Source organism: Harpia harpyja, chromosome 7 (assembly GCF_026419915.1).
Source record: "Harpia harpyja isolate bHarHar1 chromosome 7, bHarHar1 primary haplotype, whole genome shotgun sequence".
Lineage (NCBI taxonomy): Eukaryota > Metazoa > Chordata > Aves > Accipitriformes > Accipitridae > Harpia > Harpia harpyja.
The window spans coordinates 35,288,558-35,310,821 of NC_068946.1; the positions used below are offsets into that span (position 1 = coordinate 35,288,558).

Below are 22,264 nucleotides of genomic sequence, written 5' to 3' on the forward strand. Positions count from 1 at the left end.
CCAGAGAGAAGTATGGAGAGCAATTTTTGAGACATGCAATGATGCTGTGGTTTGTGGTTTTTCATGTTAAGATTTTCACTGCAAAATTTATGTAAACGTATTAAGCAGCCAGTGAAGAAAATCAAAACAAAAAAAAAAACAAAACAAAAGAAGTCTTTCATCTGTTATAAAAGAGGAAATGAGTTACTGCTACCCTGTATGCAGCAGTAGCAGCCCAGTTCCCTATCAAGTGGTAGCTTGTGCCTATAGAGAGACTAGAATTTGTTCTCCAAAGGCAAAAGCACAAGGAAGAAGGGAATTGGTGTTCAGGAGATTCTCTTCCACTACTCCCTAGCAGATGAGAAATGAAGTTGCTGACTCACACTTTACAGCTCTCCAATGCAGTTTCTCAGGTCACCTGACTAGATGCCCTTTGTTAATAAGATTTAAGCATAAGGGTACAAGTTTATCTAAAAGTAAATATACTATAAGGGAGTATGTCTACTGCCTTAGAGGTAAAACAAGAAAACACAGTACTGCAGTTATATTTAATAATAAAGGTCAGAAACTGCTCCTCTGACATTGGTACCTTGCTTGTGAATCCTGCTCAATAGGCATTAGAACCCACCTCAGGCATGTCCCTTAGAGCCCTCAGAGCTTTGTCCTGCTGGTTCCCATTCTCAGAGATTTGAAAAAGCTGCTCAGAGCAGCTGTGTGAATGTACTTCTTCCCTTGGCCAGCAATTGAGTGATTGCCTGCCTTAATTGCTTGCACATACATTGTGATTGCGTGGTGCTGAAACTTTAAATGTTACAACAGTTACAGTAACTGATAACCTTACTCCTAGTGAGGGAACAAACTGACAGGTAAGTGGTTGCAAAACATCACTGGTAACATTCAACCATTCTCAGCATCAGGAAACTTTTGGGTGGGAGAGGGGAAGTATATCATAATGCCATTTTCTTGATCAGAGACAACCCTGAATTACATTATATGTTTTCACAGTTGAACACCCTTTCCTTATTGCTGTAAGAGATAATATAATTTATGGAATTTCTCTGAACCCTGAGGAGAAGACGAACGATGCTATGGTTCCAATAGCAGGAGTTCAAAATGGTGTTGATGTTGACTTTGATGACTCTGAACAGATGATTTATTGGGTTGAAAATCCAGTAAGTTAGTATTTATGTTCAAAATGTGCACTAAAATAAGACTTTTTATTTTAAAATAATGTTTTTGACTGAAATATATTAGCATTGCAGGTAAGAATTTTAATAAATATAATTGAAAGAAATGGAAGGGGGTTTTTTTTGTTGTTGTTTGGGGTTTTGGGGCGGTTTCCCCCCCCAGTAAGGCAAGGAAGCTTAATCTCTTTTGTAAATTAGTTTTCATCTTTGTCAGCTGAAATATTTGATTAATGCTATTTCTGGCTCAGCCAGAGACATGAACAGGAAATATTGGAAAGCATTGACAGAACCATACTCTCAGCCCCCCTTTGCTGTAGTCCACTCTTTCTCCTCTCACTTGACTTAGGACTTAATTCTGCAAACACAGCCAGAACACCTCTCCGTGGGAGCAGTACATTGGACACAGTGGCACTAAATAACAGAATGACAATACATGCATCTAGTCTGAGCACTTAATGAAGAAACATAGTAGAGAGGCATCATTTCCTTTAAATAGAAGAAAATCATTGCAAAGTCACAGTTTCCAGGTAGCACGTGAGGCTTATACATCTAAAAAATAGTTTGAACTAATTTTTAATTGTTGATTATAAATGTTTGACTAAGCATTTTTTATGCTTGTCCTTAACTAAGAAATTATATGTGTTCCCTAAGGGTAACTTGCCGCAAAAAAATTCCCAATTTTTGCAGGATAGACACTTAAAAAAAACCCAAACCTGTGGCAGTCTGAGAGATGGATGTGGTAGGAAACTGCTGATTCAGCAATATGTGTTCACTCTTGGAAACTTAAAAGCAGTTCTTTTTTCAAGAAAAGCAGTGCTTACATCTTGGAGAAGTATAATGGTAGATAAGGAGATTTCCATAGTTATGTTTTACAGAAATAGTTCACACTAACTTGTTACCTGTCATCCACACAAGTTTTACGTTTTTTTTCCCAACCCATTTCCCTTACATTTTGCAGGTTTGAAGTACAAATAAGTTTAAAAAAATCACCCATTTTAAAGCCTTTTCTGTGTCACTCATAAAGAAATTATAATTTATTTAATTATTTATTCTTTTACAATTAGAATGTTTAATTCCCATGAAGTATTTAAATAGACCTATTTAAGCAAACCTTTGCCCAAGGAACTAGATAAATACTTGGGAATCTATTTGATCATCCGTGCAGTCTGAAAAAATGTTCTTGACAGATCTCAGCCAGCAGATACAGCTGACATTTACAAGAGGTTGAACAGTTCTGTAGGAGGTCATGGGCTGATATATCTATTAATAGAGCTGGCAAGTGAAAAGCCAGGTGCCTCTGCAGGCTGAGTGCGGGTAAGTGCTGTATTTTTAGTTAGGTCTTGAGCTCCAGCCTGACAAATGGGTGACTACGAGCTGTGCCCCCTGTCTGTACCCCTCACCTGCAGGCCTCAGGCTGCTGTTGCTTCCAAACACAAGCTGAGACACCCATGTTGGTCATGGCTCGCTCTCTGAAAAAAGATATTTCTCTGGTTTCTAATGACAGAAGCATATTTGCCTACTTTCTTAAGTGTAGTGCTTGTTCATTACCACAAGGCCTCTTCCTTAACAACCTGTTTTGCCTCCATCCATTGCATGTTAGGGTTTTCCTGGGGTTTGTCTACACTTGCATAGTTTGTAGCTGTAATTTCACTGCCAGTGTTGGCAACAGTTGAAGCTGTAGTTAGAGCTCAAGTGAACGTCTATCAACTTGTTCACCCTGTCTGAAACAAACTCAGGAAACAGAGATAAATATCATATTCTACTTGAAAAACACTTCTGAAGTATTTATATCTTCAGATGTCATGTTCCATAGGTTATCAATTGTAAATGTCAGTAATAGGCAGGAGAACTCCTAACTGTCTCTAAAGTGCCTATCATACTAGACACTGCTGTAAATATCCAACATCCATCAGACTCTCAAAGTAGGGTTTATACAGTACCAAAAGTTATCCTACTTTCCTACTTTTTTCTGTAGGCCTAGGGATTCAAGGACAGGGTAATTTGCAAATGGCACTACATTGTTAGGATTCAGCAAGCAGCACTCTACCGGTGTCTAAGAAATTCTGCCTATTTAAGCCAGCAGTGAATTTGGCCTGGAGTTCTTGTTCAGATTTTTGCCATCTGATATGTTGATTCCTTTCTGAAGCACCATTTCCAATTCTGCACTGAGATATTTAAACGGTCTACTGATATCATGGTAACAAATCAATTAAGAATATGCATATGGACAAAATGATTCTCTGTTTTTTACTGCCTGGGCCTGCTCTATCTCTGCCTCTATCTCCTCCCTTCCTGAACTGGGCTAGTGTTAGTTGCACAGCTTCTGTCTTCAAGTGATGCAAAGTTCAGGCTCTAATGGTGTGCTGTATTTTCTGTCCCTTCGAGTTGGCAGTGCCCCTCTGTCTTTCACCAAAGTGCCAGAGCAGAACAGACCTACTGCATGTGTCGCCTCAGTGAAGAACTGGGGTGGTGGGTCCCAGTGCTACCTTGTCTGGGAGCCTGCACCGTGGGGTGAGATCTTCCCAGGACAGGTGCAGCATGTCTGCATCAGTGGAGGAAGAAGTAGTGAGAAGAGAGAAACAGATTTCAACACCTGCTCAGAGCTCCCCCAACCCTACTGACCTCTGCTCCAAAAGGCTTAATAATGCGTGATAGCTGCTGGTATTTAAATTCTGCATTAATACTAGTTGCAAAAAAATCATGTGACAATATGCAGGACTTCTGCAGAACTCCTGTAAAACTGACATAACCTGAAGAAAGCTCAGGAAGGCAGCTATAGTAACCCCTTCAGACCTTTATCTGGCTTGTTTCTCTGTTTGGTGCTTGTTTATATCATGCTTTAGCATCACACACTATAGCTAATACCATAGAATCTGCAAATCATAAGTTGTTATTCCAAAGGTTACCCTTATGAAGAAACCTGCAAGGATAATCTTAGTCTTGATTCTTGCTATTACAGCTTATTAAAAATTTGGTTCTTAAGTATTTATGCATGGAGAGAATACTATTTTCCTTTACTAGATTTCAGGTATATTCAAGATGGTTAACTGAGGTATCCTGGTAAAAATCTTTTGATAATGAAATAGAAATTACAGAAGTGTCACTGTATATAGCTTAAATATATACAGTCCAACCTTATAAAATACTTTATTTCTGTCAATCAGGTTTTGGTTGGTGAACGGTAATGCCTCTTCACACTGGATTTACAATACGATTTACAATATTATTTTTACAAGTTTATACATTGAGCATATACAAATACATTTCTTTCTACTGGATTTTCATTTTGCTAAGAAAAGATTGTAATATAAAGTAAGGGCTCATGTACTTGGAATAGAACAGTGTTTTCTGCTCTTGACATTTTTTTCACTTTTGTTATCTTTTTTCCCAAGGGTGAAATTCACAGAGTGAGGTCAGATGGAGCCAACAGGACAGTTTTTGCTCCAGCAGCTGTTATTGGTGCTCCTATTGGTCTGGCATTGGACTGGATATCTGCAAACCTGTATTACAGTAACCCAGGGACACAGTCAATTGAGGTAAGTATTTAAGAGGCATAACTGGAAAGTAATAGCCTAGATTTTTCACTGCGATGTGTACAGGTTGAAATTAGTAATATTTTTTTAGTGAAAAACTGAAATTAGGTTTATTTTAAAATGGAAACGGTCTGTGTAGAAAAAATACTTTACAAACTTGAAGAGATAAACCTAAATTTGAGCATAGTCAAAAAAGATTAGAAGCAGTATATTCTGGGAATTTTATCTGTGCATAGGTGTCTCTTTTTTTTCTTTTCTTTTTTTTTACCCTCCCCTCAAGTCATTAGGCTTCTGGTGTTTGACACACAACCTCTCTGATCACTAGAGTTACTATTATTATTACTATTCTCATTCCAAATCAATGATCCCAATGCAGTGCCTCTGATAGTAAAGGAACGTTGCCATCAAATGCAGTAAGATCCACTCCCAAATGCTTTGATATCATATTATGTAGCTTTCTGGAGACTAGCAGTCTGATGCTATGTGAAGGATAAAATTGCCATTTAGTGTAGGGAAATAGAGGATAAGCAATATGTAATACAGTAATGACTGTGAGTAAGCCCAGACATTAATGTCCTTGGCCCAAAACATAAATACATACTATTAAATTAAAAGGCAGCTAATTTAAACAAATAAAATTGAATACTTTCTAAATCAGCATTTCATCAACCTGTTCAGCCTTTAATACTTTCAAGATATTATGGAAGCTGAAAGATTAACTATTTTTATACCTAAGATGCTTACTTGTTAACATAGGCAGGTTCTAAGCTGCAAGCAGCTCATTCAAGGGGTGCATGTTAGAGAAGGGAGATGGTTAGAGTACAGAACAATGTGCTCGCTCTTCCTAGTATGTGGGAGAGTATTCTGCAATTTCAGCTCCCTGTGGATTTAGGCTTCCTTCCTTTAATTTGAAAATCTATCTTAAGTTCTATATTACATGCTCTGATGAGTTCAATGTTTGCATAGGTCCTGAAGCTGCATGGTGACGTAATGTACAGGAAAACACTGATTACCAATGATGGCACCTCTCTGGGAGCTGGCACACCAATTGGTTTGACAGTTGATCCAGCAAGAGGGTAAATTTCCAAAATTGCTGTTGTCTTTGCACATAATTATATTCTCCACATTTTTCTTAATTTTTAGGGTCTTCAGCTTCCATTCTGGATTTTACGTGGTTTTGTTTTTTTCATATTTGTGTGGAATTTATTTAGTCTTTTTAAGCCCTAGAAAATAATTGCATGGCCTCATAAATTGTTGCATAGGTGTTTATTCTCCTTAATTTACCATATACTTATATGGTAAAATTTTTTAATTAAAAAGGATCTCAGAATATTATGATTGTGAAAAAAATCTCTGAAAAATGGGAACCCGTATTAAAGACAACTCTGAAGTCTTTCTTTATAATATCTTGTGATGTCTGTCTTGAGGCCTATCTATAGTAGAAAGACACACTACATGGGAAGAATGTCACATGTTAAATAGCATAGCACTAAATAAGATTTTTCAGCTTTCTCCCAAAAAGAGCTGTAATTTGCTTTTTTTCCAACAAAGCACTCAAAATTGCAGTATGATGCTTCCCCCCACCCCCAGTCAGTGTTCCATAGGACCATATTAGTAATAAGACAGTTCTGCTGGTGAGTTGGCAGGTTTTCAGATGAATTGATGCCTTACTTTTTGTCCCTAGCTGGGAGGCTGGCTGTCATGTGCCCGAGGTGTTCTTCAGCAACTGAGGCCAGAGCGGTGCACATATTCCACAGAGCCAGATAATGGAATTCTGTTTCATATAGATTTTTTGAACTTGTAGTTTTAATTCCAAATTGGAACCAAACTCACTGCTGAAACCTTGCAGCCATCTGTGAAACAGAATTATTATTCTCCTGCTTTCTTGCTATAGTCCTAATACTCTACTGAGTTTACCTGCTGGTGGTATTGTGGGATGATACAGGGGAGGTTACAGATTTCTAAAAATGATTTAACATTGTTCTCTTTTTCAAGAGAAACAGACATTTCTTTTTTTCAAGGCATTTCTCTTTTTCAAGAGAACAAGCATTCTTCTCGTTTTTCGAACAATCTCTTTTTCATTGTGGCCTGGTTCAAAGTGATCTCTGTTCAGCATGTGCTGAAGTATTTGGCTGATGAAGGAGATGAATTTAACCATACGCTCAAGTGACTCTGGTCCATTGATCTCTGTTGCTTTGCTAACACGTGATAATGTGTGTTACAGGAAGCTGTACTGGACAGACCAGGGAACTGACAGTGGAGTCCCAGCAAAGATTGCCAGTGCAAGCATGGATGGATCAGGCATACAAACCCTCTTCACTGGCAACCTTGACCATGTAGAGTTCATTACCATTGACATTAAGGAACAAAAGTTGTACTGGGCTGTCACAAGCACAGGAGTGGTAGGAGATATTTTTTTAATAAGTGCTTTTTTACCTGTTCATCTATCTCTGCATCTGTGGTTCACATGAGTAATTCAGTTTAGTTTACTCATGTAACTGGGAGTTGCAGGACCAAGCAAAATCTGAATACCTGTTGTTACTAATTACCATTAAAAATATATGATGGATTTGAATGAAAAACCAGAAATCATTATTGGCATCCTGCTGACCCTTTCCTTCCTACCTTGTAAATAAAGATCTCATGCGTGAAGAGATTTTAGTAGCATATGTTGCATTTTAATTTTATATTGTAACATTGAACTTTTATTGTAAGAAATGTAATATTAAGCTTTAAACTGATTTCTTAGATTGAGAAAGGCAATGTGGATGGTACAAATCGTGTGACTCTGGTGGTTCATCTTTCTCATCCATGGGGAATTGCTGTGTATGATACCTTTCTGTACTATACTGATCGAGATTATGAAGTTATTGAACGAGTTGACAAGTCCACTGGAGCAAACAAAGTAGTGCTGAGAGATAATGTCCCAAGACTGAAGTGCCTACGTGTGTATTACAGAGACAGTGAGTATTTGCTAAAGAGGTATTTCAGGATATCCAACTTGTGAAAACTCAAACTTCCCTCGGAGACAGAATGCATGCTCTTTCAAAGGAAATGGTTTGATTAGGCATTCAGGAAAAGTGTCAGAAGCATTCTACCTGATTTTGGTAAAGAGATTTTCCACCATCCAGTTAAGGCATCTATTAGCACATGTAGTTTTACTAAAATGTTATCAACGTAATATTGACTAAATAACAAATATTGTTACTTTGGCTTCAAATTTATATATCCGTTTTATCTGACTCTTGGCCCCATAGATCTTAGGTGACAAGAAACCAGCAAATCCATTGCTAACGCTTATGTGCTGAAGTGTACAGTGATTAAGATCTTTATTTTTGTTAGCTGGTTGTTAATACTATGCAAGGATATGAATTTGGTTATATATCTGTGGGAGTTTGTGACGATACAGTTCAGATTTTTATGTCTTGCCATGTGTGTCTTTCACAGATTCTGCTGGTTCCTTAAATGGCTGCAGTAATAATATTGGAGTTTGCCAGCAGCTTTGCCTGCCTCTACCTGGTGGGTTATTCTCCTGTGCCTGTGCTACTGGGTTTCAGCTAAATCCTGATAACAGAACCTGTTCCCCATACAGTTCATTTGTAATTGTTTCTATGCTTTCTGCAATTAAAGGATTTAGTTTAGAGACATCTGATCACTCTGAAGCCATGGTACCACTGGCAGGAAGAGGTATGTGAATATTATAGCAGGAAAAAAAAAATCTTACAATGCTTAATTTCTTGCTGGCATAGCGCATGTTTGAAATTAGTTTGTATCAAAGGGATTAATTATTACTTTTCAAAATATTTCAGGTCGAAATGCGCTTCATGTGGATGTTCACATGCCTTCTGGTTTCATTTACTGGTGTGACTTCAGTAGCACAATTTCTTCTCAGAATGCAATACGTAAAATTAAACCTGATGGTTCTTATTTTAGAAATGTTGTTACAAATGGTATAGGACGAAATGGGATCCGTGGCATTGCAATTGACTGGGTAGCAGGTAAGCATAGCTGAATTTAGGAGAATGTTATTCTTTACAGATTGTAAAATTTTTAGAATAACATAAACAGATCCCAATGGAACTATTTTGAACGGAAGTCCTATGATTCTAACTTGTGTGTCTATGGACTGATTTTAAAACATGAGGAAGTCATGAATGGCTCTTATGTTTGTGTGTGTAAAAATGAAAGTTTATCAGAGCAGGTGTATAGAACCTTTTTTCTCATGATGCTTTCATATTTGTCTTAGGTCTCTCTTCTTGTCTATGTATTCATAAGTAGCTGTTTTCCAGTGTACTACTATACTACCATAGTGAAAAACACGTACCAGAGAAGAGTGCACAAAAGTTGTCTGATGACATTGTTAATAAGAAAGAAGGACCCTTCATCTACCCTCAGACTGCTGTGTGCAAATCCTATCAATTATAATGAAAAATAAAGCAAGCAGAAGAAATATTTTGTCTTTGAACTTTAATTTCTCCACTTGCACTTCCTGTTCCTATTTAAACATATTAGAGATTAATTCAAATATTAACTCTTCAGAAAGTGTTTATCAACTCCAAGTAGCTGACCATTGCCATTAATAGCTTTATTTTATACATATACATACTACATATATGTTTTGCAAAAGTTCTTCTGTTGATTGATAGGCTTGTTGGGATGAGTGTTAGAATAATCACCTGCTGTATACACTTAATTTAGTTACTGTATACAGTGCTGTGCCATAACATGGATTTCATAGTTGTGTGTTGTAAAAAGTAAAGGGATGACCATGTAAGCGCAAGCCGAAAGCTTAGATCAAAAAAAAAGAGAACACCTAAAGAACAACTGTAGTTAATGCACTTTTGACCTTTATACCACTGATTTTCCCCATGGCTATCAATGAGGATTTAGAAATTAATTGGCTATTGTCAGTCTGGGTGTCTTCTTTCTAATTCCTCAAAGTGTAGGCAAGTACCTTATGCTTCCAACTACTAAGATGTTTATGGATATTCATTTTATTGTTTAGTATTTTATCAGCTTATGTTTCTCAGGTGTTGATGCTATATATTAACCTTCTGGTTTGTTTTTCTGCTTTTTTTTCTTCTTCTTTAAATACAGGAAATCTTTATTTTACAAATGCATTCCTGACAGAGACCTTTATAGAAGTTTTGCGTTTAAACACAACTTATCGCCGTGTTCTGCTTAAGACTACCATAGATATGCCAAGGCACATAGTAGTCGACCCAAAAACCAGATACCTGTTCTGGGCAGATTATGGGCAAAATCCAAAGATTGAACGTGCATTTCTTGACTGCACCAACAGAACAGTTCTTGTGTCTGAGGGAATTGTCACACCTCGTGGGTTGGCCATAGATCACAGCAATGGCTACATTTATTGGGTGGATGATTCCTTAGATATGATTGCAAGAATTCAGCCTGATGGTGGTGATGTTGAAATTGTACGTTATGGCAGTCGCTATCCAACTCCGTATGGTATCACTGTCTTTGGAAATTCTATGATCTGGGTGGATCGGAACCTGAAAAAAGTCTTCCAAGCCAGCAAGGAGCCAGGCAATACTGATCAGCCAACAGTAATACGAGACAACATTAATTGGCTAAGGGATGTTACCATTTACAACAGTCATTTCCAGTCACGTTCACCCCTTGATGTCAACAACAATCCTTGTTTGGACAACAACGGAGGCTGTTCTCATCTGTGTTTTGCCCTGCCTGACATGCAGGCACCCAAATGTGGTTGTGCCTTTGGAACACTAGGTAGTGATGGCAAGAGATGTTCCATTTCAACTGATGATTACCTGATTTTTGCTCTTGAGAATGCCCTCAGAAGTATCCACCTAGATCCTGAAAATCACAGTCCTCCCTTCCGCACAGTCAATGTGTTAAGAACTGCAGTGGCCCTGGATTTTGACAGCATAAGCAACCGAATATATTTTACACAAAGTTACCCTTCAGGGACAGGAAGAATCAGTTATGTTAGTATTTACTCAGGAACTGGCTCTCCAACAGTAGTTGCATCTGGTAAGTGCACTGAAATGTGATACAAAGTAATTGGATATTGAAAAAAAATGGACTGCAGCACCTAGCACTAGCTCAGCAGGTATTTTTATGCTAATGGTCAAGGTAGACTATTTAGTTAAGATATCTGATGAAATGCTCCTTTTGACTCTTCTCCTCAGTTTTTTCCTCTTCCGAGATTCTTATTTCATCTTGATCACAATGAAATAGAAATATAAACCTGGTTAAATATTATTATATATATAAAATTATATGTAATAAATTAAAATTATATATAGTGAGTTAATATTGTGGAGTGAGGGATGATTCTTGCTACTTGGAGAATAGCAACCAGAACTTAGGTCTATGTGAGAAAAAGGTCTTTGTAACCCTACTGCATACGCAGGACTGCCTGCATCCTAAGTATTAGTTCTTCAGATTTTTAAATGGACAAATTTGCATTGATACCAATGGTGTTTCAAAGAGATCTTTGGTGTTGCCACATTATAACAGATGAAGAGTATTGCAGTATCTCAGGAAACTATACTGAACTTGTGTGGTTTTGCTTGCATGTGTCTAAGACCTGGGGACTCCAGATGGCATAGCCTTTGATTGGATCAATAACAGAGTTTACTACAGTGACTACCTCAATCAGACTATCAGCTCAATGGCTGTGGATGGATCTAACCGCACAGTGATTGCCCGGGTTCCACGACCAAGAGCCATTGTATTAGATCCCTGCAGAGGGTATGTGTTGCTCTTCATATACTTTATTTTGACTGCAGGTGAAACTACAATTCAGACTTTGATGAAGACTGCCAGATACTTCCTGTTCTGAGTCCGATGTTCCAGCTGTGCATAACTGTCCTAGATCTAACTCTTTAGGTTTAATTTTTTACAGCTGATCTCAGCCTCAGAGATTTGAATTTTATTCTGAGGTTTTTAGAATATTTCTGAATGTGTAGTGCATGAGGCTCCACTTAGTGAGGGTGGGAGCCGGGTACTGGGGATAAATGAGAATGATGTTGAAAGCAGGTGTTTGTAAAGCAACTAATTATTCTCCATTTGCTGTGTAAGGCAGAAAAACAAAGGGTGTTTGTTGAAACCAAGATTTCTTCCAGAATATCAAATCAGGATAATCAGGTGGCGCTGCCAAGAGATTTCTCTATATAGATAGATCTTTCCCTTTTTCTGTTGCATTTCATGAGTGCCTCAGAAGAATTCCTGTTTCAGTATCAAAACATTCCCTGAGAGGATGGGTATTATATTGAATTTCTATTTTCATTACTGATTTTACTGTATTTCAAATGAAGAAAGATAAGAAAGAGATTAATTGACTTTACTGGATTCTCATGGGAGCTGGAAATACTTTTCTGAAGTTCACTCCAGTGCACCCCAGTGATCCCTGCTAGAAGATTCCCTTGTCAATGTGGGCCAAAATAGAGGAAGAAGTTCTTTTCCACTAGTTTTGCATGGCACACTTCAGTGAGGGACACCAGGGTGGAAATACCCTGGAGCAGATAAGAGCTTTCTGAGCTTTATTTGCTGAAAATATAACCTTGTAATCATGTTATTGACAGGTACATGTACTGGACTGACTGGAGTACAAATGCAAAGATAGAACGAGCTACACTTGGAGGAAACTTCAGAACACCTATTGTGAGCACCAGTTTGGTATGGCCAAACGGGCTTACCCTGGACTATGAAGAACAGCAGCTATACTGGGCTGATGCAAATCTGTATGTATTCATAACACACTTGTTGGTTTACACTTGGTTAATTTTTTAATAGATCTATTATTTATTTTTCCTCATTTTTTAAACTGTTTTTCAGCATTTCAATTGAATTTGGTACTTTGTATTATGGAATGTTAAGAGTTACTTAATAGCAATGCAATGTCAAGTCTTGATATTGATGTGGAACTACTGTGCAATAAGAAGTTTTGTTATGCCACAGTGTAGATTTAGTTCATGGCTTTATGGCATTTGTACCCACTGGCAGTTTGTTCATCTTGTGTGCAACTCAGGACTTTTATCAGCATCTAACAAATACAATCCCAGTGCACATTTTACGTCATTTGTTTCTCATGGTTAATGCCTGTCACATGTGGAATTTGGCATGATGTTCTTGCTGCTGCCTACCAGATAGAACTCTACCTTTCAATTTATGCCCCCAGAATTTCTGCTGTTAGCAGGAAAGTTTTTTTAAAAAAATTTAGTTTGTATCCAATGAAATTCACTCATGGTCTCAGAGAAATCACTGCAGCAATCAAACCTTTCCCCTCTGGTTCCTTCAGCATAGCAGTTCTTTTGCAGGCTTCTCCTTTGCTGTGACAGAAAAGTGATGTCTGTAGCATAATAACTTTTACCATCTGTGCCTCTATTGGATCTTCTGGGAGGAAGGCATTCTTATTTGGATTCATTCGTTTGTGTGCAGGAAGGCAGGGCACCTGTAATGGGACCCTCTATTTTAAGGGGAATGCAGGATGTCAAATGAGACATTCTCTTTTTTCTTTCAAACTCTAGTTAATGGAGATAGGAGAGCATATACTTAAATAGTATGAAGTCATCTTTATTCTGACTTTCATGGGGAGGGCCTTTACCCCTTCAAAGGGACAGATACCAGCATGGGGTAAGATATGAAGACCAGACTCAAAAATGACAGTGGTCCTTAGCTCTGAATGCACCAACGGAACACAAGGGTGAGCTGTATATTCTCCATTTTTACTCATTCTCCTCTTGTTTATGCTAGTTTCCCCAAGGTGCTATCCCTCTTTCTCTAAAATAGGGTTTCTATTCTTTTGTTCTAGGCCCTCTTGTTGCCTTGTAAGTATTGTGATACCATTGGGCACACACGCAAGTCTTGAGATACATCTCAAGTAGGTAGAATGTATGTACTAGTTGTACACTGTTCCTTTCCCATATCTTCACGGTTGCTGCATGCAACATAGTAAGAATCCCTCACCAAATAGCTTGCTGACAGGGCTCCCCCTAAAAAGTTCCCTGTGGCATGAAATTATCTGAGCCTGTATTGCAGGAGAATTGCATTTGAGCTTCTTTTCTTTTGTAGCAATGCAGTTTCATAGAAAAGTGCCTTCCTGCACTTTTCCCACAACTGTTCTTTCACATTAAAGCTTTTGCCTTATAAAGTGTTGCCTATTATTATTTTCCTGTAATAATTACTAAAATTCTGTTTTTTCTTCTCCCACTTATATGAAATGCAGCTTTTTCCTTCCTACTAGTGATGACAAAGGACACTAGCTGTTCAGCTTGTTGAGAACTTTCTTATCCACTCATTTTCTCTCATTAGCCATTTACATTCTTATTCAACCACACTGGTAATCTAGTAAATGCCTTAAATACAATTGGTAATAATTAAATTTTGTCTGTAGCGGAGACTTAAACATACAGTTGCTTTGAGGTTAGATAAAATAAGTTCAAGTGATTTTCTTACTGCTAATGCTAAGTTGTTGGAGCATTTCTGTGTTTTTGTGAGAACTCTTTTGGTGGCTTTAACTGAAGGGTGGAGCTTCCACTTGGAGTCTCCAGTAACAACATTTGGCCCTTCTGACTTCACAGGCAAGAGGTATTGGCTACACAATGATGAACAGGGACAGAAGCTGCAAGCAGGAAGAAAATCACCAGATGTGATGTCTTTAGTCCCACAGCTTCCTTATTCTTACTCTCCATAGAGCCATTCTGGGATTCTTATTAGCTTCTGAAAAGAAGCTTGTGTGTGAAAGAGGCCACAGCCTCTTAAAGAATTGTTCTGTTCCACTGACATTGCATAAACACCGCTCAACTACTTAGGCATTATGCCTTTATATGTAAGCATACACGCTGTCCTACCTTTGTCTGCTCTTTAGAGATGAGTATTAAGAGCAGTGCAATTGAATGATGCCATACTTGATGGAGCAAAGACAACCCAAAGTGTGTTCTTTCTGTTAGTAAGTGGTTGGCAGCCTTGCAATGAGAACATTACAGTGTGACTGAACAGCAAGATGCTGGGAGCTGGAGGCAGGGAACAGCCTTTATCCATGCTCATTCTTGTTCTACTATCTTCAACTTGCTGACAGTACCTCATCTCATTTTCAGCATATACTTGTATCTTGATGTTTTTCTGTCAAGCTCTTTCTCTTCCTTTGAATAACCCCATATATTGTTTGTTAATCCTTCTCTTGTAATCCTCAATGCAAATAACTTTTGAACATCTTCCATTTTCTCTTCTCTCATGCTTTATTCTTGTATGGTCTGCCTATCTCAGACAGGAATCTGTGTGGTAAAAGGAACCTCTAGCATTTATCATTGTTTTATAAACAATGCTTAGAAATAATGTGCTTGCATGAATAGTGCATATGGAGTCTCCTGGCATCAGCATGTCTTCTGCTTCCCCACTGACCTTTGCTGAAGTGGTCATTAAGGGTGGGAATGGCTGAAGGGGAGAAGCAGTGGCAAGGTGGTTGCAGGTCAGTAGTGCTGTCTGTGCGAGTAAGGAATGGTTCACATACAGCAGAACATGTCTATCACAGAACTTGGAGTTGAACCCTGATTTTCTGGGGCTTCTTGAAGACTTGTTTGTTGGAATTTTGTTTATCATTGCAAACACTGTTCCTAAGGTAGAATCGAAACTGGAAGATCAACTGGGTAGAAATGTTTATCATTCACTATGTATTTGTGGCTATTAGATGTTATATATGAGCTGGCTGTTATACATTAGAACTGTTTTTCCCTCCTGTATTCTTACGTGAGAAATAGCAGAAAATGCATGTTTATAGTCTCATGAATTTGCTTGCATTTCCTGTTTGTGTAAATTTGGATCTGCAGAAGATAAAACTGAAATGAAAACATGTCTCATTTCATGGGACTGTTGGTTTTCTCCTGGTACAAGAAGTCACCAACATCATACCCATTCCAAAAGTGTATTCTCTCATGAAGTTTTGCATTCATTTTAGCTCTCAATAGCATAGTTGTTTAAACATTTCAATCTTCAGCCCGATTACTTCCAGTACATTATTGTGTCAGTATTACAGAGCTGCTACTCTGTATCACTATTGAAGCCATAGATTGGAAAATTTGAGATTTTTAACTCATAACAGCATCCTACATATTGGTGCACATTACTGAAATGGTGGATACTAGTTGCTGGACTAATTAGGGCATGGCTTTATACATAAGTTAAAAGACTTCTTTCTTTTAAGATATAATCGTTTCTTTGTTATTTTAGGCAGAAGATTGAGCGATGCACTCTCACTGGTACAAATCGTGAGGTAATTGTTAGCACTGCTCTGCATCCATTTGCAATGACATTGTTTGATCAACACATATATTGGACAGACTGGAACACACGAAGCATTTACCGAGCTAATAAGTATGATGGTTCAGATCAGATTGTAATGATCATGAATCTTCCACAAAGACCGATGGATATTCATGTCTGGGCAAAAAGTAAGCAGCAACAGTGTACCAACCCTTGCAACCAGTTCAATGGTGGCTGCAGTCACATCTGTGCACCAGGTAAGCTGTTAGTGTTGCCTGTATTAGAATTCATAGTATAACAATTATAGTCACATGGGGACAGCTGAAATATTTCTTAGTGTTCCTAAATGTTTAATATTTATTTTATTTATAAATGCAATCAAAATTATTACCATTCAAGGTCATGGTGTTTTGCCAACACACCTGAGGGTTGTGTCTGAGAATGCTCACAAATAGAAATTATGTGTTTCTCTAATTAAACCAAAACATTTTTTTCTGGGATTTTAACTTTTTTTTCCTCTGGAATGAGACATGAAGTGAGCTCTGCAACATACGGTTACCTTAGGAATACGTACTGATAAGCTGTATACTGAACAGATGTTTCCTACCACATATTTAAAAAACCTTAATGGTCACTATTTCTTTATCACATGATATTATGAAGTCTTTCCCTAATGATTAATTTCCAAAATAAATGTTTCTACTGCCTCATTTTAAATGTTGGACAATTAGTAAGAAGACAGCACAAGTTGATTTCTATTTACACTGTGGGGCAGGTGTCCTTTTGAGTCATGGACTCCAGAAACATACTCTGTATCATCAGCTGTATATTGGGGTGAGACTTGAGTGTCATCCCACCTTGTATCTCTCCTTGTGCATGTGTAAGGACAGAGTCAAAGTGCTCCAACAGGTCACCAGTCCAGGTGGCCAGGAAACCAGAATGGCAGTACACCCCAAAGAGCATACCTCTTACAGAGCTGTTTTGTGTGTTGTGGATTTTTGGAAGTTATGATCCTTGACTTAAAAAAACCTCATCCAGTGCCTGCTTTCATTTGTAGCATCTTAAATGCCTTTAGAAATCTGTCTTGCCTGAAAACAACTCAAACTTCTCATTGATTTTGAGAAGAGCAGTTAGTCTAGTGTAAGGAGTTTTGAAAACCCTATTTTGATTTCAAGGGATAGAGCCTCAGCTGGTGTAGCTCTGATATTTGAGAGCCTCAGATGCCATCTTGCTGCCACCCAAAAACTATCTGGACAACAAGCAAATATTAAGAAACTCCAAGGTCTGATTTCAGTTCCTCTAGGGAGTTCTGAAATAACTCTTCTGATTTTTAATGGGTTTGCATATGCTTAACTGAGATAAAAATCTGGCTAAGTCACCATGCTTCTGTCTAAGCAGATAGATCTTACAGGAATTGTGAGAATTTCATTGCCTTTTCCAGTGTTACAGCTGTGAACAGTTTCATTGAACCCTATCTAAAGCGTCAATATTAAATTTGCTTCATTTTTTGTCTCCTTTTTTTTTTTTAACTGTCAAACATAAATATAGGTCCAGCTGGTGCAGAATGTCAGTGCCCCTCTGAAGGTCGCTGGTATTTAGCCAATAATAACAAGCACTGTATTGTGGATAATGGTACCAGGTGTGATACTGGTTTCTTCACATGTCTTAATGGGCAATGTGTCTCTGAGCGATGGAAATGCGACAATGACAATGATTGTGGTGATGGCAGTGATGAATTGGAGAGTGTGTGTGGTAAGCATTTAAAATAACTGCAGGAGGAAGTGATGCATACTCTTTCATGCCTGTGCTGTATTCTCAATCAGTTTTATGGCTTTATGATCATGAATCTTATGGCTGTAGTTCAGAAATGATCCCTTGCTTGCTCACAGACTTTTAAGTCTGAATGGCTACTGTTTTGCTCTAGAATCCAAAAACACTAGAGTATTGAATTTTTATCATGTATAACCAATTTCTACTTTGTTTAATTCAAATATGTATTTTACTTTCCACGCAGTCCGTTTTGCAGCTGTGTTTGCCCTGGCAGGTAAAAATATTGTGATTTTACTTGCTACTTTGTCAGCGAACTTAGATTACGTTTTATCCATGTATGTCCTTTTTTTAAAAAATTTTTTGTTGTTGTTGTTATTTCCTGCAGCTTTCCATACTTGTCAGCCAACAGCTTTTACGTGTGGTAATGGGCGATGCGTACCCTATCATTACCGCTGTGATCACTACAATGACTGTGGAGATAACAGTGATGAGGCTGGCTGCTTGTTCCGAACTTGTGACTCCCACACAGAATTTACTTGCAATAATGGAAGGTGTATATCTCTTCAGTATGTCTGCAATGGAGTAAACAACTGTTACGATAATGGCACATCAGATGAGAGAAATTGTCGTAAGTTTATCCTAATTACCTAGTGCCTATTTGAGTCTGATTCTTTAGACCAAAGAAGAGGCAAATGTGTTTGTGTGTGAAGAATTATGACAAAATCAGCAAAGAGGATAAAAGATTTCTGTATTTACATTACAGATTTTGCTTTGTGTTATTTGAAGCAAATAGAATTGTTAAAAGATATTCAAGGTATCCTAAGATATTACATAGTAACTGTTGCTTTAAATAGCCTGCCTTGATGCAACAAATGCTCATGCAGTGCTTAATGTTAGGTCTTGTGGGTAATCCCATGGACTTCAAAAAGATTACTTCAGATTAGTTGGATGCAGGGCTTATATTTTTGCAGGATTGGCCTGGAATTTGACAGTGGGTTTTTACTTTGTGTCATGCTATATTAATTATACTAGATTTAATCATCAGGAGTGTGTATTGTGACACTTATACAGAGACAGTTTGTATTTATTCTGTTTAAAATTTTATGCCTTAGGTCTCAAAAAGTTATCGGTTATGTTTGTTTTCCTTAAGATGTAAACTGTGATTAGTTCAATATTGACTACTATTGCAGTTAATCAAACTAATCATGTGTCCTGGTTTCAGCTGGGATAGAGTTAACTGTCTTCCTAGTAGCTGGTACAGTGCTATGTTTTGAGTTCAGAGCGAAGAATGTTGATAACACTGATGTTTTCAGTTGTTGCTCAGTAGTGTTTAGACTAATGTCAAGGATCTTTCAGCTTCTCATGCCCAGCCAGTGAGAAAGCTGGAGGGGCACAAGAAGTTGGCACAGGACACAGCCAGGGCACCTGACCCAAACTGGCCAACGGTGTATTCCATACCATGTGACGTCCCATCCAGTACAGAAACGGGGAAGTGGGGGGCAGGGATTCGCCGCTCGGGGGACTGGCTGGGTGTCGGTCGGCGGGTGGTGAGCAATTGCACTGCGTATCATTTGTACATTCCAATCCTTTCATTATTGCTGTTGTCATTTTATTAGTGTTATCATTATCATTATTAGTTTCTTCTTTTCTGTTCTATTAAACCGTTCTTATCTCAACCCACGGGTTTTGCTTCTTCTCCCGATTTTCTCCCCCATCCCACTGGGTGGGGGGGAGTGAGTGAGCGGCTGCGTGGTGTTTAGTTGCTGGCTGGGGTTAAACCACGACATCATGTCTTTGCACTAAGATTACATCCCTCTGTGGAAAATTTATATCTGGAATTAGAGGAATTAATGAAAACGTATTCAGAGATATTTTTTTTTTTTACATTTTTGCATGCACACTGATTTTTTTTTTTTTTTTAAAACTTATTATTTGTAACAATTTTTTTTATTCCCAGTGTAATCTGACTATTTGAGATTCCTGGTCTATTAGTCATTTTTAGTTGGTCTGATGATTCATATGGTACCAGCTGTTGCAAATGCAGGCATTAGAGTGTGAATACATGTCAGTTTACATTCCCTCACTCCCAAGTATTGGCATGTTTCTTTGATCATGTTTTTGTCAGGATTTTTGTCAATAAAAGCAATTGTCTAGTTGTTTCTGTATAGCACAAGCCGTATGAGTGCACTTTTGCAAGTGAGTGACATGGGACTCTCTTTAACAATATTACATATCTTTCAATGAGATACAGCTTAACAGTATTAAAAAAAGCTCTAAAGAACTTTTGCTTTTTTTTTTCTTCCCCCCCTTCAAGCGGAGCGCACTTGCCAGTCTGGTTTTACAAAATGTCAAAGCACAAATATTTGCATTCCTCGAACATATTTGTGTGATGGTGATAATGACTGTGGAGATATGAGTGATGAGAGCCCTACTCATTGTGGTAAGTTAATAGGGCCTCAGTTACTTTTCTTGTACTTCAGTAATTTATTCCACTGCTCTTTACCTTTGACATAACTCCAACTGTTCTCAAAACATCTACTCTTGTAATACTGAAAAGTTATAAGGTATATGCATTGTATTATTAGCTCAATTATCTAAATCATGCTTTTATCTAATAAAAAAGATCATAATTTTTTTCATCATTTTTATACAATATTTGAGGGATCATTCCTTTTGCATATTCTGCTCTGTATCCTTTATGGTTTTATAAGGTAGTTGGCACTAAAGTATTATACTGAATTGGCTTTTTCTGGAACTTTAACATTAGAATATTTTTCCTTCTAATCAAATAAAATTGTATATTGTCTCAAATGTAATTTCTTTCAGCTCTTTCATGCAGTTATGTATGCCTTAGCATAAGGTTTGTTGTTCATTGTAGCTTGCAGTTAGTGTATAAAAGTGTCTAGTTTTCAATCAGCCTTAATAACAAACTAGCTTATTTTCGCTAGTACACACATTTTTATTAGGTAGTAGTTAGGTAGTACGTTTCCCATATAAAATGTTTTAGATCAGTTTATAAAACATAATGGATATTTTCAGAGAATGATTTATTTTTAGTATTGCCTGAGTGGATTATTTTTGCTTTCACTAGTTTTCCTAAAGGTACCTGCCTTGAATTAACTATGCCACAATTTTTCTAAAACATGAGTTCAGTTTTTCTAGCCAGAATGTGGCCACTTTTATCTATGGACCCCTACATGTCAAAAATACGCGGCTATATACACAGGCATAGTGATTCTTGTGCTGCTCATGAAAGGTGTGCTTTGTCCCTTCTACTGTTTATGTCCCAGCAGCACTGCTTAATTACATAAATTGAGAAGTGGTGAAGGGCAAGAAAGAGGGAGAGAAAGGGAGAATAGGAGATGAAAGAAGCCCCAAACATTAATGAGCAATGTGTTAATTGCCTTTGATTTCCATTATTAAAGGCACATAGAAGAGCAAGTTAAAAGGCCAGACTGGGTCCTTTTTGGTACCTTGAAACCATCAAAGGGTACAGGAAAGTACCAGTAACTGCTGAAGAAATTATCAAACCCTCTATATATGCTAGGATCAAGGGGCTCAGGCAAAGTCTGGAAGGAATATTTGCAGCATGCTTAGCTAGAACTATTCAGTGTTACAGTTTGTTCTTCACTGCCATTAAGAAAGGACTCCTACCTCCAAGTGAAGAAAAATCGGTGGGAGAACAAGGAAAGCATTATCTGCCATGACATATGACTTCCTTACTGCACAATTTGATTCCTTGTAAAGCATGAAGTCTGCTTCTGCCTGGTTTGGGCACTGGAGAAATGCGTATATTGGACTGTAGTAATTTTCTTGTGCATGAATCTCAAGTATGAACATAGAACATATTTACAGTTGCTGCATGCGATCCTATTTCCAGGGCAAATTCTGTCTACGTATTAGCTGATACATATACTGAAGGAGAGAATTAAGCCCATTTTTTGCATACAAAGATCAAGCTAGTTTGTACAATGAACTCTTTGCAGATAGGCTGTGAAAAGACATCCTTCCTAGCATAATTTTTTCTCTTTCTTTTTTGGGATCTGTAATATTTTTGCATAACATGGACTCAAAAGCAACTTAAAACAAGTTGGAAAGGTAACAGAAAGAAAGAAGTCATACATAGGTTTTTTCTTCCAGTCTCACTGACTTGCACAAATAGTGAGTTTCGTTGTACATCGGGACGTTGTATTCCTGCTCATTGGTACTGTGATCAAGGAATAGACTGTGCTGATGGCTCTGATGAACCTGCCTCTTGTGGTAAGTTTACACTCAGAAGATACAACACGATGGGTTGTGAGAAATCAGTAGTTTCTCTTGTAGGCAGCAGCTTGAATCCAGACTAGGTGGAAAATAAGTGTCTTCTGAGGTTTATTCACTGGCTCTAGATAATCGGAGTCACTGAGTAATTCAAGTCTTAAATACTTAAAGCTGTATATGGAATATGAAGGCTTTTAATTGCCACAACTGACTGCTCTTAACAAGTGATTACTCTTAATGTATAACCTCCTGTCTCTTTATAAGACTGTGATGTTGGTGAATCAA

General features: G+C 37.8%; 1 protein-coding gene across 6 annotated transcripts in view; it reads left to right on the forward strand.

The window, feature by feature from the left end:
* LRP2 (LDL receptor related protein 2) overlaps nucleotides 1-22,264 on the forward strand; it is a 135,611-nt gene that overhangs the window by 67,435 nt on the left and 45,912 nt on the right. For 4 of the 6 annotated variants that reach the window (XM_052793431.1, XM_052793433.1, XM_052793434.1 and 1 more), the window contains 16 exons: nucleotides 985-1,151; nucleotides 4,559-4,702; nucleotides 5,666-5,775; nucleotides 6,924-7,101; nucleotides 7,449-7,662; nucleotides 8,147-8,386; nucleotides 8,509-8,697; nucleotides 9,797-10,717; nucleotides 11,275-11,440; nucleotides 12,274-12,432; nucleotides 15,917-16,206; nucleotides 17,498-17,701; nucleotides 17,964-17,993; nucleotides 18,105-18,347; nucleotides 20,034-20,159; nucleotides 21,860-21,979. In XM_052793431.1, the coding sequence (XP_052649391.1) occupies nucleotides 985-1,151; nucleotides 4,559-4,702; nucleotides 5,666-5,775; nucleotides 6,924-7,101; nucleotides 7,449-7,662; nucleotides 8,147-8,386; nucleotides 8,509-8,697; nucleotides 9,797-10,717; nucleotides 11,275-11,440; nucleotides 12,274-12,432; nucleotides 15,917-16,206; nucleotides 17,498-17,701; nucleotides 17,964-17,993; nucleotides 18,105-18,347; nucleotides 20,034-20,159; nucleotides 21,860-21,979 (3,501 nt within the window). The remainder of the gene's footprint in view (nucleotides 1-984; nucleotides 1,152-4,558; nucleotides 4,703-5,665; nucleotides 5,776-6,923; nucleotides 7,102-7,448; nucleotides 7,663-8,146; nucleotides 8,387-8,508; nucleotides 8,698-9,796; nucleotides 10,718-11,274; nucleotides 11,441-12,273; nucleotides 12,433-15,916; nucleotides 16,207-17,497; nucleotides 17,702-17,963; nucleotides 17,994-18,104; nucleotides 18,348-20,033; nucleotides 20,160-21,859; nucleotides 21,980-22,264) is intronic. The other 2 variants (XM_052793436.1, XM_052793437.1) reach the window with 1 other exon arrangement.